A 19,324-nucleotide genomic window follows, 5' to 3' on the forward strand; every position below is an offset into this window, starting at 1 on the left:
ACTTGAAGTTGAATTAATAAAATTTTATATTCATCCAATAAGTTGAATAAAGGCACTTAATAAAAGTCGATGATGTCTGGTGATGTGGACAAAGGTGTGGATAGGAAAGGGATAGAAGATGAGATTAAGCATTTGGTGAGTTTTCGAATACGTTTGGATGTACTCTCTAATAATCATAACAGACAAATGAATTAAATGAATCAAAAGATAACAACTCGCAATTGAGTGATGATCTCAAAGTCGCTAGATCTAATTTAACTCTTTCTGAAGCTAATTTTGAAATGCTTGAACAAGTTATTCATAATGGTACTCGATTCGCTGGTAGTAATTCATCTACCTCATCTGACTCCATTCAACTTAACATACTCGATCAACTCAAAAAGTTGAAGTCTCAGAATGTTATTCTCTCCCAAGAGAAATCTCAACTTGAGGAGGAATTTGAATCTCTATCTCAAGCTTTATTCGAAGAAGCTAATAATATGGTCGCTGAGGCTAGGAAATCTAAATCTCAGATTGAAAATTACAATAACAACTTGGTTGAAGAAAACAAATCTCTCAAATCTATAATAAAATCCTTACAATCTGATCAGAGTAAGCGAACCTCCCTTTCCCTGCCAATGACTATACCACCACCACCTAAACCTCCCAATATTTCATCTTCTTCCTCTACTACTTCAATTCAGACGCGTTCTTCCTTAAAAAATATTAACTTGAAAGACGATGACTTTGACGATGATCTACAGCAATCTGCTCCTATCGTTCGACCATCGAGTGAGAAGAAACCAATCAATTCTATTCCTATACCCAATCAATCTCCTCCAACTTCCCGTTTAAATCGAGTCAGACAATCTTGGTTTAGTAAATTCAATAAAGCCAACAAAGTTGATGATCCTTTTGATCTAAATGAAGGTTATGGCGCTTTGATGTCTTTGAACGTTGACGGAGAAGAAGATAATGATGATAAAGAAGTCTTAATGGATAATCTTTCGAATCAAGATGATAAAGCTGCTCATCTTCCAAAGAGTCCCTCATTTCCCACTTTATCTCCTTCGAATGTAATGTCCGGAAGGACATCTTCATTCCCATCTATACCACAACTAAAATCGTTTAAATAGTCTATCAATACAATTTATTCATCTGAAAAATTTCGCAAATGCTTTTTGGCATACTCATAACACCCAAGTTCTAACCCTGCTCCAATCCCAGCAACAGAAATCCTTAGCCAAGCTGATTTGAATAGAAATTTGAAACCCTGAGTCCTTGAAATGCTCAGTCCTACCTTCATCAAATTGGATTTATCATGGCTGTCCACTTGATTTAACATTATACGCGTTTTAATTACATCTAATGGCGTAGTTATTAATGCTAAGGGTATGGCAGATAGTCCACCTGATACTAATGCTGCATTTGGTTTTGATATTTGATACCTATTTTCTAGATTAAGTTTGAGGTTTTCATATAACGGGAAATATGCCGCCGTTATAGGTAGATTTCTAATAACAACAGCTTTATAACCATACTTGACATCTGTCCATGCTGATGGAGATTTAAAGAATGACGTTGCTATGCTTAGTGAAGATTTTTGATTAGATTCAATCTGAGCTCTTTGTTTAATGGTATCTGCGGGTGCAATAGCTATAGAAGCGATCAATTCTGCTAAACAAGATGAAGTTAGTTGAGTAAAAGGTTGATTAAACAAATGCGACAATTCCCATTTTGCGTTCTCGTAAGCAACAAAGAATAGAGCGGATGCAGGTATTGTTGTTATTATAACACTACCAACTCCATTATACAGCCCCTTAAAATTCAAAGTTCTGATAAAACTTCTCGAAGACGAGGTCGACGATGATGCCTGCATTCTAAGTGTTGAAAGTAAGTCGAGTGAGCCTAAGTCAGAGTAATACAATTAACCTTGTTTTAATCGTATCGGAAGGATCTTTATTTTGTTAGATTTTACCAGTAGTCATTCTATCATGCATACAGAAGAGTACATCAACGAAAAATGCAGCAATAGCGCCTGCCTTTTTTTAGATGTAAAATAATGAAGAGAAATTTACGAGAATCTTACCACTGCGATCTCCGAGCTTTGATCCATCTCGTAAATGTTGTCAACGATGATGGCGAGCTTGGCTGGGATACTTTTGATAATAATTTTATTTCTTTGGAGCTATAGACTACTTTTTAAAAAGTCAAAAGTCGTTTCAATAAGTTATCCAAAACCAATTGTTAGTTTTCTTGTATGATTTGATTATCTCTCTTATCTTTCATAGCAAGCAAATGCTAATTGGGTTGGTAAAACTATTGATAAGCCTTCCTTAATTTCACATAAATCTGATCCTTCCCTCTTTCCTCAAGGCGCTGATCGACTCGGAGATCACATAACCTGCTATGATCCTTCCACCGCACAATTCATCGATTTAATCAAATCTGATAATGCCTCTGATATCAATGCGAAAATCAGTTTAGCTAAATCCTGTCAAAATAGTTGGTCAGCTTCATCCTGGTCACGCAGATTCAATGTTCTAAACACTCTTTTGGACTGGTTGACACGCGATATCGACAATTTAGTTGATGTTGCTTGCAGGGATACTGGTAAAACTAGTCCGTCCTTATTAATTCCTAAAGTATCATCGTAACTAACCCCATCCAGAAATCGATGCTGCTTTCGGTGAAATCTTGACAACCGCAGAGAAGATCAAATGGTCTTTAAAAAACGCTAAATCTATATTGTCCCCTCAGTCCAGGCCGACTAATCTGTTACTCGCTCACAAGTCCTCAAAGGTACTTATCTTATCATCTGAATCTACTCACACTCAGTTCAAACTAATAGATCTACTATGAACCTTTAGGTCTCACCTTGGCTTCTGTTTCCTGGAATTAGTACGTTTACTTTGTGCTTTTCACTTTACAGAAACTGATTCATATCATTCTAGTCCGGCTCACAATTCACTGTCACCAATTATTTCATCTTTAGTTACAGGTAATGCTTGTATCGTCAAAGCTTCGGAATTTGTTGCGTGGTCCTCCAATTGGTTTGTTGGAGCTGTCAAGGAAGCCTTAAGAGTGAATGGTGAAGATCCAAATCTGGTTCAGGTATGTTATTTTAACCTGTTGACCTTCTTTGCCTAAAACATCTCTTTAGCTCGTTGTATGTTACCCAGATATCGTTGAAACACTGACAACTTCACGTGATATCGATCATATTACCTTCATTGGCTCAGAGCTTGTGGGTAAAAAGGTTGCTTCAGCCGCTTCTGTAAATCTCAAGCCCTGTTGCATTGAATTGGGCGGAAAAGATGCTGCCGTAATTTTAAAATCCACTGATTTGCACTTTTTCGAATCAACCTTTTTGAGAGCTACGTTTCAAGCAGCTGGTCAGAATTGCATTGGTATGCCAATTCGTTGTCAAATCTTTCAAACCATCTTAGTCTCATTCATAGGTATTGAAAGGTTCATTGTTCACAATGACATCTACGATCAATTTGTCAGTAGAATGCACGACCGTATCAAAGATTTGCGTCTCGGAACGTCATCTGGCAGTAATACTTGCGTCGACGTTGGTGCAATGATATCCAATACACGATTTCAGCAGCTGGAAGGCCTGATAAATGATGCCGTTAAATTGGGTGCAAAGGTTTTGCATGGCGGTAAAAGGTACACTCATCCAGAATATCCGAATGGTCACTACTTTGAACCGTGGGTTCAATTACATCTTTTTTATTACTAAACTAAAAATTATCATAGTACATTGCTAGTCGACGTCACCTCTGAAATGGAGATATTCCATCAAGAATGTAGGTTGATTAAGGCACTTGTTCTAATCCCTAAATACGTTATAGTGTTCGCTCCTGTTATGACAGTTATAAAAGCCTCATCAACTAAGGACGCCATCCATTTAGCAAATAATACAAGATTTGGACTTGGTGGTGCAGTTTTCGGCAACGATCAAGCAGAGTGTTCCTTAGTTGCTCATAATATGAAATGCGGTATGGTCAGGTAAGATTCTGCCCAACAGAGCGTTATGATTGTCTCATTACCTTATCAGCCTGAATGACTTTGGCGTCTTTTATCTGAATCAATCTATGCCATTTGGAGGGGTTAAATCAAGCGGATATGGAAGATTTGGTGGGTGTGAAGGATTATACGGCTTGTGCAATCCGAAAGCTGTTATTGAAGACAGGTTCTTCTCATTGATAAGAACTCCGATACCTAAGCCTTTGGACTATCCAGTCAAATCTACAACCGCATCATGGCATTTTGTGAAAGGACTAATTTTACTCGTTTACGCCGAAACTCTAGCTGACAAAGTTACCGGTCTAATGAATTTGTTGAAAAATTCCTTTTAATACTATCAACAATTTATACTCTTCAGTAAAATTTATGGGTTGTAAGTGTTATTCACTGCGTGAAGATTCGAAGACCCCTTCAAAGTAAATAGAATCGACATAGATAAGTGTAACCACAGAATATTTAAATACAATGTACACTTTAAGACTTTAAATATGCGGATTTATATTGCGATGAATTTGATCGGCAGTACTCTAAACAAACATTCAAGTCTATAAGTGAGCTGGTGTGGATCCACGAAGAAATTTTATAGATAAGAAATATAATTGCAGCGGTCTCAATCTGAAATGAAACCAGCATATTATGTGCGTTTATAGGAGAAAAGAAGTAAATATACTACGTGACGAATGAAAAGTGATAACGTGGAATTATGATTAGTAGCGGCAAAGATGAATCGGCTAGCAGCCGATAAGTGACGGAAAAACAGCGGCCGGAAAAATATTCTTCAAACGACGACGATAGAATAAAGCAGCCTCACTTTGGACTCGTGATGTCATCTTAAAAACTCTGACGAGTGGCTGGAAGTGGGAACCGACAAGGCTCAATTTATTCCATGAAACAAAGGATCAAATAAATCCAAATTTCAAAGTGCGTGCATTAGGTTAGGGCGTACTGGTAAAATGACCAGGACCAACACAATTACCTAAATTTTAAGGATTTTTATTGTAAAGAATATGAGTAAGATACGAGTGCCTTCTTAAGCGCATGAACGAAGAAAAATTACGCCTAACGGCACATGCAGCTTGTTGTTAAGCTATCATCACGCTGTACACCGCAACTAAGTCCAAATTTCTCCACGTCACCCTTCCAGAGCCAAAGTTCCAGAAGTTTCAGAATGGAATCCAACAACTTCTACATACTGTTCGAGCATGCGTTAGTTAAGAAACGCTTCCAGGAAAATTCAGGACCCTCTTCGACTGCTCATGCTTTAAGAAGTATTGATGGACGCAGTATATAATATGTATCGTCTTAACAACATATTCATATTTCATCATCATCATCATCACTGTTCAAGCATGCCTTTTCCCATGAAGTATCTTACACTTATTTGAAAACTCAATTTATTAAATCTACTTAATCGCTGTACAGCCCAATGCACATCACAGCCGCCTATCACTTTCAAGATTAGCGAAATTTACACTATGTAATGGAAGGAATATGTTAAAAATGTATTATCTATTAAAATGATAACAATTATTGAATCAATAAGTAGGTGCTAGGACGCAGGCATAGATGGTGAATGATACAAGAAATACAAAGCTATGCACGTATAAGGAAACCCCAGGATAACAAGAAGCAGTGTGAAAAAGAAAAGCTCTGGGCTTAGCATTTACTTAAAGTTCAAGGATTGCGATAAACAAATAAGGACATAAATACATTCGCTTACCATAATGCGTATTTGAGGTAATGTTGAGAAGCGAAGCTGCAAAGACAGAAGTCCATTCGATAGCTTTGTAACTCAACGGGCGAAGGTCATAATGAACTAATCAGAACTGCAATAAATCCACTGTAAACATTAAGTCATAAGGATTAGGTAAGACAGTATTGTCTAAAATTTTGAATTTTTCTGCTGTCCCCCCACATGGAATTGACATCAATCAAATGGCACCCTTTATTATCCAAGCGCTAAAAGATTATCTACTGTAGAGTATTGACTCAGTATGTAATTGAAAGATGGTCTCATTTTAGCAACTTTCGAAGTATTCTGAAGTGCTATGTAGAGTCTATGCATAGAAACATTAACTGGCTTGGTGTTGAGGCCCTGCGCATATTAAGTTATAGCATTATTTTCAAATCAACAAACCTACTTACACCACAGCAGTAGCTAGAAGCAGCATGACCCTCAAATTTGAAGCCATGGAAACAAGGCTTGCTTTCTCTTAATACGAAGGGAAAATTTCAGTGCCGAAGATGAACCAACTACTTGGCATATGCTCTTTGGGTCTACTAACGAAAGTTTAATGTTCGCTTCCATTAGATTATAATCAAGGCTCATGAAGTCACTGAAGGCTCGCGCCAAAATGAATTTTTGTGGAGGCATAAGCGAATCTCCCTGGCAATGCACAAAGGCAGCTCCAACTCCAAACTCAATGGTAGCACATATGTAACGTTTTGGTGTTTTACTTGATGAATACAATCAGATCATCATCATATCTTTTAACTATAGGCCACATGCCAAAATCAGTAATGAAAGACTGATTGATTTCGATAGAAGTAAGTTTTATTTCAGTGGCTAAGAAGTAGTTTCTCTCAAAACAAGGCCATTATACTAGATTGGTGATCAAATAGTACTTAATTTTGCTAGTCATTAACTTTCAATTGGGAGACTAATGATGATAAATACTGCTTCAGCGGAGTCATTAATCCCTGTAACTAAGATTCAACGAAGTTGTCCTAAGCATACGTCCTTGAAATTTCTCACTCGTTAGGCTCTATAAAACAGACATGATCTTGATCCAGTTTATTTAAAAAAGAATTTCGATATAATGTTTATTGCTAAAATGGATGAATTGAAATGTTGTATTTCATAGAAGCCATTCATGATTAAAAATTAATGTCCTGAAGGTGCTCACAGATCTTGGCCTATGGAGGCCTTCATCTATACAAACGATAATATGTTCTACTTATCGGTAGCGAGAACTCACAGTACGCCTGTGTTATCTCTGTTGAAGGCCCTCAGACGAAATAGCCAGGGCAAATTGTAGGAACACTCGTTTTTGTACATAAGTAAACGATAAACGTTGAAACTGCAAACTAAGCTCGTGGATATAATTTAAATTTTTACAGGAAGGCCCATGGATTTATCAATGAGACATTTTACACAAACACAAATTTGTTGGAATTTCATGATTACAAAGATATCTCAGAGTAAGAATTTTCAAAAGACTTCACCAATAACAAAACCTGAATCAACTTAAACATACTTTGTTCAGCTCCATGAAATTCTATAACTTCTACTTGATAGAGTTAAGTGCAAGCACTTGTCTAGAAACAACTTATAATATACAATTACTAACGAATTTATTGTGAGGAGATCCCTAGCATTGTCCAGACGAAAAAAAAAAAGAGTTTTTGTGCATTTTGCTTTGCATGATGACAATCAATAAATCTTTCATCGCCTTAAAATACCATTATAGATTTTCAATACAACTAAACAGAAAACGCAGCAAATGTTCGGAACAGCGAAGCTGAAAAATCTGACTGTGATAATCCCGCCTAAACGTTAAGGACATTGTTCCAGGAAACTTCGAAGAAAAATACAGTGTAAGAAATTAAGTTATGAAAGAAGTTGTACATCATATTCAATCGATAACTATTAATCTTCGTAAGCTTTTGTAACAAAAAGCTCTAACAATTTTTATGGATAAAGTATTGGATACTTTGATAACTATGGAAACAAGACTTGAAATACAGATATCTGCAAAGTATGACTTTGAGTTCATTTGGTGGTCAGGAGTTACAAAAAACCTTAGTCTGGTTGAAAGATAAGAATTAAATCATACCTAATTTACCTCTAAGCTAAAGGCTTCCTTCGTTATTAAATCCAACAAAAACATAAAAAGGGTTATACTGCCTTAAGCTGCAAATGGGTTGTGCTAAAAACCGCCCGACTTGGTACTTTGTTACCTTCGTATATGTTTTTACAATCGCCTATCCAAAACCAGTGAAGGGTAATGGGTAGTGGTAACACAGGCGTACTGTGAGTTCTCGCTACCGATAAGTAGAACATATTATCGTTTGTATAGATGAAGGCCTCCATAGGCCAAGATCTGTGAGCACCTTCAGGACATTAATTTTTAATCATGAATGGCTTCTATGAAATACAACATTTCAATTCATCCATTTTAGCAATAAACATTATATCGAAATTCTTTTTTAAATAAACTGGATCAAGATCATGTCTGTTTTATAGAGCCTAACGAGTGAGAAATTTCAAGGACGTATGCTTAGGACAACTTCGTTGAATCTTAGTTACAGGGATTAATGACTCCGCTGAAGCAGTATTTATCATCATTAGTCTCCCAATTGAAAGTTAATGACTAGCAAAATTAAGTACTATTTGATCACCAATCTAGTATAATGGCCTTGTTTTGAGAGAAACTACTTCTTAGCCACTGAAATAAAACTTACTTCTATCGAAATCAATCAGTCTTTCATTACTGATTTTGGCATGTGGCCTATAGTTAAAAGATATGATGATGATCTGATTGTATTCATCAAGTAAAACACCAAAACGTTACATATGTGCTACCATTGAGTTTGGAGTTGGAGCTGCCTTTGTGCATTGCCAGGGAGATTCGCTTATGCCTCCACAAAAATTCATTTTGGCGCGAGCCTTCAGTGACTTCATGAGCCTTGATTATAATCTAATGGGAAGCGAACATTAAACTTTCGTTAGTAGACCCAAAGAGCATATGCCAAGTAGTTGGTTCATCTTCGGCACTGAAATTTTCCCTTCGTATTAAGAGAAAGCAAGCCTTGTTTCCATGGCTTCAAATTTGAGGGTCATGCTGCTTCTAGCTACTGCTGTGGTGTAAGTAGGTTTGTTAATTTAAAGATGTTTTGTTTTACTATCATTCATTGTAAAATCAAAGCAGTTAAAAACTGTTACGATCTTGATGATTCTTTTCCTTTTCTCCTAATGAACCCAAATTTCAATTTTATGGCATGATTAACGATGAGGTGACTTGCCATCCTTAGAGATTCATATTAATTTCTTAATTCGTGTAATACATTGACTCATATTTATGTCTTTTCGGATCAAGCTTCATTTCCATAGCTGTCACCTCTCCTAGTCCATTTCTGTTACTGAATGGTTGAGAGATACCGGGACTGATCATATCTTTTCGATTTCTGAATTGTTAGTTGTCGAAACTGTCGAAGGATGGTTGATTGGGCTAACTGAGAAGCGACCTAACCGAATTCAAGCCAACTGCCGGAGTATTTTGTGTATAGCGATCTTTTATCGTGCATTTGGAGTTTCTAAAATCTCGATTTCGATTGCATCATTCAGATGTCTACACAGGTGAGTCATCGTATACTTAATTCATATCCAGACCTTAGATACCTATCCCGCCTTTTTGACGAGTTAGTTTTTTGCGATTCCATCTAAGCTCTAATGTGCCCTGAAATTTAATTGTGCAGTCTTTCTTTCTTCATTATCTTCTGCTTGCTAACGTTTCAGTGAAATCTCTCTCTAGCCATAAAACATGTATGTCATCATGCATTAGGGAGTTCCTTGTTTGAAATTAGTCTGCAAGTATTCGATTGAGGTACCACTACAAATACGTAAAGACTTAAGGCTTTGGTCGTTCTTTAATCGGTATGAATGCATGTATGCTTTTAGTTTTTATAAAATACGACTCTCGTTCGTTGTCAAATAGATCGAAGTCAATGGACGTAATAAAGGGATAGAATTGGATAAGATAGTTGTTTAATCGAAGTTTTTTTAATTCCATAATACGTTGATTTCAACTTGACTGCAAGAGTGTATAATACGATTGTACTCGTACTATTTGTACAATGAGCTCGAAAGTCGTGCAAAATGAGCGTTTACGGTACGACTACAACATTCCAAAAGCTGTATCAATCTTGTGCAATGTAATGAAAAGATTAAGATAAGCTGTACGAAAGTACGTATATTGAAAGCACTACCCATCCGTAACTAAGTAAGTGCTGAGCCCTAAACTGTTGAAGATAGTCTTGAAGATTTATCTCAATCTGTGGACCAGGAGGAAACTTTGATGTTCGAAGTCAATTTCCCGTCAAGACTTTTTAGCGTATAAAAAGGCGAATCGCTGCACCAAGTATATTGCGTCTTGAGACTTACGCTTATAGTTGTCGATCTTCAATATAATTGAGTGCACTCGTTATCCTACTTACCTCGAAAACAGGGCCCTCATGTCCCACACTTATTTTGTTGTCAATGTTGTGTTGTTTAAAGGCACTTTCTTGACTGAGCTGTTGTTAGAGAATTCTGCGAAGGGTAACACATCTTTCAATGTGCCAACTATAACTTTGTAATCATGCGTAGCTTGAATGCGAATGTGTCGATTTTATTTTCTGCGTTTACATTTGCTTAAGCGAGCTTTGCGAATGATACCTCTAGGCGTACCTGGTGAACTCTCCTCAATGTCGCCCTGAAGTCTAATGTGTGTAACCGAGACATTTCTCGGATTTCTCTCGGTATCCGAATTTTTGTGTGATGTTCCTGTTTTATGTTCCTTTCTTATTGAGAATATGATAGGCCGAACGTCATGCTGTTCCGCCCACTTTTCAGTTTATCCTTGCCAACAGCGTTTCGGTACTTTTAGACGAGTGCATGTCTGTAATGTTGTAGAGAATTCTGGCATAATTTAATTTAGCTCTCTTTTTTGTCCATTACTTAGGTTGTACATGAGTTTGCAACACGCTGTTGCTTTAGATATTTTGTAAGTGTTTCATTCGTTTATATAGCTAGAAGTAGCATTAGATTGATAGGTGGTGACGACACAGTTAAAATGCAGTGAATATTTTGTTCACCATACTGTCCCCAGACGTAGTACCCACTAATTTATTTCATATACTTCTTGAAGTTTTTGTGGGTATTTCATCATAACCTTTTTCCATTACACAAAAAGCGATGTAGCGAATATTCTAAGTACCAGACCGGGAAGAGGTGAAGTGGGGCGTGTGGCGTGCCAATAGCCTAACAGCAAGGGAATACCATTCATTGTGTTTCTTCTTCGTTACCGTGTCTTATAGTTCATTCCTAACTCTTGGTCATATTGGGTATAACAAAAATCTCAACAATTTATAGATTATGTTGGGCCCAGTCGGTCTTCCAGCAAACCCTAACCTAATTCACACATTTTAAATAGTTGATATATTTTAATTTTGATTTTTGGCGTAATCTCTCGGATTTTAAAGAGTACATTGACCTCAAAACGGCTTACTCCTCCGGCAACTTTTCAGTTTTCCCTAAACTAAGGCACGCATTTTGATTAGTGGATGACACAAGAATCATGGTGTCGTTAGTATGACTTATTCGGAATTACAGGATCTTTTAAAGTCTTTTGATGGTTGTGTTCCATAAATAGGCTAAGTTCGAAAGTTTTAGTAGGCGCAATACGATTGATAGGTAGGAAGACGATACACTCAAGTCTAATATCTAGCTACTTAATTATCATCAGCCGCTCTCCACTCTATTTCTTCCTCAACTCTCTGAACCACCGTAGGATAATTAACCTTCATGTGTCTTTTATTACATATTGTCTGATAACCTAAAAGTTTTTGTTCACCTCAAATTTGGTTAGAGATCTAACAACACGTCTATAGATACCCGAAGAACCCTGTGAACAATACCGAGACATGGTAACCACGGGATATTAATGACACTTGGAGGCACGTGTACGCTGGTAAGTTTAGCTCCAAGGTACAGCTAAGACCTTTTTCTCCATGGTAATTTCAGAATTAAGTGCTAAAGAGAGGTCATTAATCAATCTGGTCCATTTGAAGATGAATGGAAAGAGCGATTCAGGAGACAATGAATGTGTCGAGTAGAGATGCAAATTATGACAGTGCATACAATGTACTTGAATTACTAGCATTTGCTTGTACCTGGTGTCTCGTAACTGAATATGCAATACGACACCAACGCAGAATAAAAAGCGGTAAACATTAAGTAAGAAATTACAAGGAAACCAATAAAAGCTTTAAGCCCATTAGTTTAGATAAAGAACGACTAGGATGAAAAAGGTGGAAAATGCGATAGAACTGCCTTTGCTAATGCGTCGCGATTGCTTATAAATAATGGTAAATTGCAAATGTGAGTGTTTGTGAAGATGCTGATAAGAAATTAAAAGAGCGTAGGTGGGTAGCGAAGTCATTCATGCTTCAACGCCAGCGCTAAGCTCTTTAGCTGAGTGAATCTATATATATTAACAGACAAGCCACGTGAATAATATTTGACTTACGAGAGTGAGCAGTCTGTGATGATTATTCTTGGTCATCTTTTGCGAGTCAGCTAAACAGAAAATCTAAAGACGGTGCACTGCGCCCACCAAAGAGAGGATGTTCACGAGGAACTGAGCGCCGATTGAGCTGTCAACAATCACTTTAATTGTAAAACTGTTGTTCGTTAGCTGATAGACTGACACACCAATCAACTCACATGGTCTCTGCATCGTTCAGCAGCAGCCTCGACAGAAGTTCAACAGCATACTCATTCTTCCTCCCCATAGTGAGGCAGGCCATAAGGCAACGCGCGCCGTAAAAATCAACGGACAGTTGCTTATATGAGTAGATCAGCAGGGTAGTGACGCGAGCAAGTGAAGATTCCGAAGCGCGTTCTATAAGATACTGTACGACGGTGGAGCCCCATTTGTTTAGTGCGCAGGAAGTTATGTTATCGAGAATCTACTCGTTTTAAGCTTGGCAAATCCTGTAAAACCCAAACACACCTCATTGAAACACGCCCCAGCACCATCTTTACCGAGAATGGACTGAATGATGAGCGAGCCCGTGTCCGTATTCGCGCAGTGCACCCAGCGCCCCTTCATAGCGGCGTTGACGGTGGGCATGATATGAGGAGTGTAGATAAGCCATTTGATCTGCAAAGTCGGCCTATTAGCTGGTTATCTAATTTTTCAGTGCTTCGCTCACTTCTAACGCTTTTGACCAAACATGCGAAGCGTTCTAGAAGAAGTCAGGAGTATCCACAGTCGCAGCCAATCCCAAACGCACCTTATGCGTGACTCCCTGAGCGACATTTTTGTCTAGGAGCTCATTTATAATGAGAAGCTTTAACAAAGTGTTAAAAAAAGCTCAGACTCATGATATAACCCGCCTTGACATGCTCAGGAGACGTCGCCAGCAGCTTTTGGAGGACGTGAGTGCCGTACGAGTTCATAGCGACACCCTCGATCTGACCACTGATGGCATTGACTATACGCAACTTATAGCTAATGTCTTCCACATCAAGGATCCTCTGTATGAGAAAGTTGCCGAAGCGATTAGTCGACAGCGGCAGAGCGCGGTTGAGAACAGCATCAACAAGAAGATCAAGCTGTGGGCGCTCGAGTGACTTGAGTTTCTGTTGCAGAAAGATGCTGGCCTGCTGATCAGTCTTGATAATGATGCGCTGGACGACCTCTATGTGGTGATTAGACGTGTGTGACAAAGGCACAAGAGTCATAATCAGCGCACCTGCGTAGTTGACATCACTATTAGGCTTCAACATTTCTCTGAAATTCAAGTTGCTGTTGCGCGTATTGAGCTTGGCGCTGGTTAGCGCGGTCGTCGTGTTAGCGCTACACCCACGACGACCGCAGGAGGGGCGCTGAGGACAGCAGGCCAAGCCGAGTTGAGAGATTTGAATGAAGAGTTCTGATTTGTGTATAAATTCCCTGTCAAATCAACGCCGTGAACCCACTCTGCCGTCAAAACTCCAAATTTTGTCGATATCGTCATCCTGTAGAGAGATGAGCAGAGCGTGGGGATAAGAAAGCGCTAACTAACGTAAAACATTGCGGAATGTAAAGAATGTAAATAAATTAAACTAAAAAGATTTCGTTCCTGGTGGTGGGAGATTGACATGTGGATGGCGAGATGAGGATATCACTGCGGGTTGTTGTTGTTTTGATTCTGCCAGTTTTGCATTCTAAAACAATGTTAGTAGATAAAATCTACAATGCATGCACTCACGCTGCTAATTGCGCCTGCATCGCTGCATATTGTTGGGCCATTACTATAGGGTTAAAAGGCATTTGCATGAATTGATATGGATTGTATTGATTAGACATTTGCGCTGGCGTCTGTGATTGCTGCACTGGCTGCTGCTGGAGGGCAACTTCAGGATTGAAATCACCAGCATTGTAATCGAGCTGGACAGGCCTTTGACGCGGTGTGTAATCGACAAAGTCATCAGCATGTCTCTGCTGGTGATGTTGCTGATTTGGCTGTTGCGGTTTGCTCTTCTTCTTACCCGCCTTCTTCTCCTTCTTAGCAGATTGCTCAGCCTCATCGTCAGAATGCTCTTGCTGCCAATCAGGGAGTTCTTCATCGTAGAGATTAGACGCATCGGAGCCCTTAACTTGATAGAGTGAGCGAGTGTCGATGATAGTAGCGTGTTGAGGAGCGTAGAAGACATGGTCATTGTGAGTCACCAAGTTCCTATCAACAGCACCGTCTTCAATAAGGACGGAATGAACAGGTGCGTCAACAGAGCCAAAGGTTTCAAAAATCTCACCGAGTAGCTTGCCGTCATGTAAGCATAGTAGCGTGCCTTGATCGAGAGTCTTGTCTTTTCCGGAAACAGAAGATTGGATAACAAGCGTATTTTCGATGAGTGAGTGCAAGTGACCAACTTTAATCAATTCAACAGATTCAGGGAACTTTTCAAAAGGCAGTGGGCGTATGGTATGTTGAATGAGCTCGTTTTTAGTGTGAACAGCTTGAGAATTTGAAGGGATTGGGTCGTCTGGGTCGTTTATCTCTAATTGATTGACGGTATCGTCTACAATAGGATTAGAATCAACTTCCCATTGATCTTGTGCATCTTCTTGGTCGCTGTTGTTGCTGCTGCTGTTGCTGCTACTGCTACTAACGCTACTGCTACTGCTGCTACTAACACTGCTGCTCCTCTGCCTCTGCCTAGAAACAGGTACGGGATCAGGTGGTTGCTCAGCAATAGAATTTTCTAATATTTCTCTAATGTCTTGTGGTAACTGGCTGTTCATCATGGACGCTAATGAGGATGAGCACGACAAGGTGATAACACAGTTAATAAGGATTGAGGAGGTTGTGGATAGTAAATTGAATGAATTAATAAAATTTAATAAGGATCTGTTGAAGTCACACACTAGTATTTCAGTTGCAGAGACTGAAATAAACCAATTAAATCTCGAGACTATTGAATTATTTGAAAAGCTTGGTAAATTACTTGAACAGCTTTCTATAAACTCAAATCACCCAAATCAGCAACTCATCTATGACAGGCACCAGTCGATACACTCAAACTATAAATCTGAGTTTAATAGGATTTCTACTGCACTTACCAATTCTCTCAACTCCGCTAATCTCTTGTCTTCTGTTAGAAACGATATCGACGCGTATAAGCTGTCTCACCAGTCTGACACAGACATGCTCCTTGCTGAACGTGGCAAACTAGACAACTCCCATTCCATTCTAGACAGCTCTCTCTCTCAAGCTTTTGAAACTCGCGCTGATTTTAGCAACCAAGGCGCGTCTCTCAAGAGCATTTCACTCCGCCTCAAGTCTTCCATGCACTCAATTCCAGGTGTTAACAGCCTTCTCACTCTTATTAGCGCTAGACGCAAGCGCGACTCTATCATTTTGGGTTTGCTTATAGCCTTCTGCATAATCATTATATTCAATTACATCTAGACGGTTATCTGTATTCATTTTTATATTGTACAACATTACTATCTTTCTATTACGTCACTTCCTTTCAAACTGGATAAGGCTCTTCGGGTGGACTGTCAACAATAAAAGGCGAATCATCATTTCCCTTTTTGCTAATCAGCTGAAACAGTTCATCGAGATTGCCATACTTGCTCCTTTTCGCTGAATCAGGCGGGCTGCTCGCGAGCTCGTCAATCTCATCCTCATCCTCTCGTGTACTACTGCTCTTTTCAAATCCTGGCAAATGCAGCACTACGTCATTTTTCTTACCATTCACAGGTGAGACAAACTCGCTACTGTCAGGCGGTGATGATGGCGGCAATTTACTAAAATCGAACGGTGTCGCAGCATTGCTGTTTTTTCTTGCACTAGCATCGCCTACCACAACCGTCGTATCATCATCATCATCCTCCGCCTCAGACGACATGGCCCACTTGAGCGGGGACGGGTTCTGCGTGTGCTCCTGCTGCAAAGGAAATGAGCCCAAATTATCTACAGAATTATACCTGGAGCTGTTTTTGTCCTGCTCCTTTGCATCTACATCCGCCTCAGAGAAAACATGCTTGAGCATCGTACCAGGACTGCTATTAAGTATATCCTGGAGATATTCATTATTATACGCCGTCTTTCGCGGTGGTGATGTATATGGCCCAGTCGGTATTTTGAATCCTGGCTCAGCCTCCTTCCGCGGCGGTGCTTTGAGTAAGTTGTCGCGTTTATTGAGTTTATTTGCGCCTAAATCGCCCAGCACATTGCCAAGACCTGAAAGGGCTGTTTTGTTTCGTTTTGGAGGGTATGAATCATGTGCGCTATGTCGCATTTGCGTCTGCGTCAGTGCTTGGGAACTTTGGGACTGAGAAACACTAAAAGACCTCCGGACAGGACTGCCGTCACCAGTATGTACATTTACGTTCTCATCTCGGCGCGAATGTGTGCTAATTTTCCGCCGACTCTTGGTACCTTTGTTTAACTCTTTCTTTTCTTCCTCAGCCCTCCACAGAGCTTCAGGACGCATGCTATTATTTTTCTTCCAGTAAAGTCCACATGCTGGTAATTAACTGGTTAGGAGAAAGTAAAAATTGCACACCCTTCGTCACCCACAGTTACACGCTCTGACACGACCAGTCGCTGATGAGGGCTCACCAACAAATCGCCAGGCCGAGGTATCTGTCGTGCCACATATTACGCACTGCTCCTGGTTTTCTAGGGCCGGGTATTAGCACAAACATGTTAACAGAGACGACGACTCACTCTCAATCTTTTTTGCTACATGGCTCTCTCTTTCCCTGTCTCTGTCTTTGTTACTGTCCCTCTCTTTCTCCTTCTTAATATGAGAGCTGCTGACTCTGCGCGAAGGTGGTGTCGATGGAGCGCGTTTTCGTGGTCTACCCCTGCCATTGCTAACACTCGAGCTAGTGCTCTGTTTTGGAAGGTACTGAGTGGGTGTATTATTCTGTTTAGTATGAGTGAGTGCTATCAACGCACAGTCCACCCACCTTCTGGAATCTGAGGACCACTTTGAGGACATCACCGTCATCTTCAAAAGGATCACCCTGCTCTAGCGTACCTATAATGAGTTTCGTTTGATCTGAGAGACAACGTTTGACAGCGCCTTCGATGGCGAACACTGGTTGATGTTCGACGGTGCTAATTTTTTCACTTTCATACGCGTTCATAGCGTGTAAAGTGTAGTCATCGAGTAACTCCGGGCTAATTTATTTGTAAGGCGCGTTGGATTTTCTGAAAACACGATACTCACCTCGTTACGCACGCTTGAGTGAGACAATCGCGGAGGCTGCAGCGCCCAAAAGAGCCAAAATTATTTTGTACCACTTCCACTTCAATGGCTTGAGTACGAGACATGAAAGTGTGAGATGAGGGGAGTATCGTGTAGACGATATTGGCTGAGATTTGAGTGAGAATTGACGTTTTAGCCTAATTGATGCGCACCTTCTAGCGTCTTCACAATTCGCGCTTTCTTACTTGGCCGTCCTGCCATTTCAATTTAGTCGTCGTGGGCGTTTGAGCGAACCCGGCAACGCGCTATCAAAGTCAGACGCGTTTGAGATTACTTGGACAATTATAAAAATTATTGCGTTATACATTCTAAGGTGATTGTATTTACAAATGTATTATCAAATAAAAGGAGCTGCTATTGTCACATAACTCTATGATAATAGCGCTAAGGGTAGAGTGGGGGACTGTTGGCTGAGGTAGTACTGGCTGTGAATAAGTTGAGTGATGACGATAAATTGCTACACCAACATTCTCCTCACTGCCTCTCCTCTTTTCTTAACATCACCTACAAATTCTAAAAAAACCGGAATGCGTCAGAAACGTGCTAAAGCGTATGAGCGTCTAATGACAGCATACGAGCGATACTTTCGCTACCGACAACCCTACCAAATTCTTATCGACGATGCCTTCGCGCTCAACCTACACCGCGCCCAGCTAAGCCCACAGAAGCAATGCGATATGGTTATGCGCAGTGAAACCAAAATCATGATTACTCAGTGTACTATGCAGGCCCTTTATGCTCGCGGTCCAGAGTGTCAACCCGCCGTCGATCTCGCAAAATCATTCGAAAGGCGTAAATGTAATCATAGAGAGACTATTCCAGTACACGAATGTATTAAAAGCGTCGTTGGGGATACGAACAAGCATAGATACGTCATAGCGACGACCAACACTGAACTCAGGAAACACCTCCATTCTATCCCAGGCATACCAATACTCCACTATAATAGAATGGTTATTGTCCTTGAACCGCCATCTGATGCAACATCAAACCGTATTAAACAAATTGAGGGCGAGAAAGTGTCTCAGTCGGTTGTTGAAAAGAAGGTGCTCGACGGACAGGCAAAGGAGGAAGCGGGTGAAAAACCTAGGGAGGAAAATAGCGAACAACCAAAGAAAAAGAAGAGGAAGGGGCCCAAAGGACCAAATCCTCTTGCTGCGAAGAAGAAGAAACCTGAAAAGTCAAAGCCACAGAAGCATGACACTGATAAAGACGATAAAGACGCACCAAAGAAGAAGAGGAGTAGGAGGAGGAACAAAATTGGCGGTGATAGTGGCAGTGCGGATACACCTACACCTGCAACCGCATAGACAGCATGTTCTACTTATACATATTATATTTATTGCACACTCACTCATCACTAACGCGTGGATATGTATCGATCAATTACAAACAGAACTTTGGTATGTGCCTCTTGACGAGATCTCTTACTTGCACTAAAGCAAGTTACCGTCTTTGCCCTTAAATTCTCCACTGTTGGCTGCAGTATCCTTGGTACCTGCGAATTGGAAGTCGCCATTTGTGCCTGCGCGCTTTAACTAGTGGGATTGTCAGCAGATTGCACTTCCGCACAAGAAGACGAACGGCTGGTTGTGCAGCGGTGACAGCTGCAAAGATTGCGAGGGTGAAAGAAAGCAGCTTGATTTGCATGGTTGTAGTTGAATAGGCGTGTACCCCTCTGCCCTTAAATACTCTTCTTCAAACCAAGCATTCCAATCTATAGTGTGAATGTGCAGATGTAATATACTTATGGTATAGCATTATAAACGACAAATT

General features: G+C 40.0%; 6 protein-coding genes across 6 annotated transcripts; 2 read left to right on the top strand and 4 right to left on the bottom strand.

Annotated features, from left to right (window-relative positions):
- Nucleotides 1–72: 72 nt before the first annotated feature.
- On the top strand, nt 73–4,000 carry J056_004006 (Putative aldehyde dehydrogenase-like protein C21C3; the record flags this gene model as incomplete). The annotated part of the gene is made up of 10 exons (XM_009269215.1): nt 73–135; nt 183–1,055; nt 2,271–2,601; nt 2,651–2,781; nt 2,831–2,880; nt 2,934–3,093; nt 3,143–3,389; nt 3,441–3,696; nt 3,745–3,794; nt 3,840–4,000. The coding sequence occupies 10 exons, from the start codon at nt 73–75 to the stop codon at nt 3,998–4,000; spliced, it is 2,322 nt and encodes a 773-aa protein (XP_009267490.1).
- Nucleotides 4,001–12,215: 8,215 nt separating this feature from the next.
- Nucleotides 12,216–13,854, bottom strand: J056_004007 (Meiotic coiled-coil protein 2; the record flags this gene model as incomplete). Its single annotated transcript, XM_009269216.1, has 11 exons — nt 12,216–12,257; nt 12,303–12,338; nt 12,390–12,456; nt 12,500–12,744; nt 12,789–12,938; nt 12,991–13,023; nt 13,072–13,103; nt 13,159–13,603; nt 13,648–13,713; nt 13,760–13,798; nt 13,846–13,854. 11 exons carry the CDS (start codon nt 13,852–13,854, stop codon nt 12,216–12,218), a joined length of 1,164 nt encoding a protein of 387 aa, XP_009267491.1.
- Nucleotides 13,855–13,944: 90 nt separating this feature from the next.
- J056_004008 (H/ACA ribonucleoprotein complex non-core subunit NAF1) lies at nt 13,945–15,065 on the bottom strand (the record flags this gene model as incomplete). The annotated part of the gene is made up of 2 exons (XM_009269217.1): nt 13,945–13,987; nt 14,032–15,065. The coding sequence occupies 2 exons, from the start codon at nt 15,063–15,065 to the stop codon at nt 13,945–13,947; spliced, it is 1,077 nt and encodes a 358-aa protein (XP_009267492.1).
- Nucleotides 15,066–15,796: 731 nt separating this feature from the next.
- Nucleotides 15,797–17,749, bottom strand: J056_004009 (uncharacterized protein; the record flags this gene model as incomplete). Its single annotated transcript, XM_009269218.1, has 6 exons — nt 15,797–16,797; nt 16,852–16,953; nt 17,002–17,203; nt 17,247–17,460; nt 17,510–17,654; nt 17,701–17,749. The coding sequence occupies 6 exons, from the start codon at nt 17,747–17,749 to the stop codon at nt 15,797–15,799; spliced, it is 1,713 nt and encodes a 570-aa protein (XP_009267493.1).
- Nucleotides 17,750–18,075: 326 nt separating this feature from the next.
- J056_004010 (rRNA-processing protein utp23) lies at nt 18,076–18,858 on the top strand (the record flags this gene model as incomplete). The annotated part of the gene is made up of 1 exon (XM_009269219.1): nt 18,076–18,858. The coding sequence occupies one exon, from the start codon at nt 18,076–18,078 to the stop codon at nt 18,856–18,858; it is 783 nt and encodes a 260-aa protein (XP_009267494.1).
- Nucleotides 18,859–18,984: 126 nt separating this feature from the next.
- On the bottom strand, nt 18,985–19,198 carry J056_004011 (uncharacterized protein; the record flags this gene model as incomplete). Its single annotated transcript, XM_009269220.1, has 2 exons — nt 18,985–19,086; nt 19,133–19,198. The coding sequence occupies 2 exons, from the start codon at nt 19,196–19,198 to the stop codon at nt 18,985–18,987; spliced, it is 168 nt and encodes a 55-aa protein (XP_009267495.1).
- Nucleotides 19,199–19,324: the final 126 nt, after the last annotated feature.

The sequence above is a fragment of the Wallemia ichthyophaga genome (assembly GCF_000400465.1).
Source record: "Wallemia ichthyophaga EXF-994 unplaced genomic scaffold scaffold6, whole genome shotgun sequence".
NCBI classification, from domain to species: Eukaryota; Fungi; Basidiomycota; class Wallemiomycetes; order Wallemiales; family Wallemiaceae; genus Wallemia; species Wallemia ichthyophaga.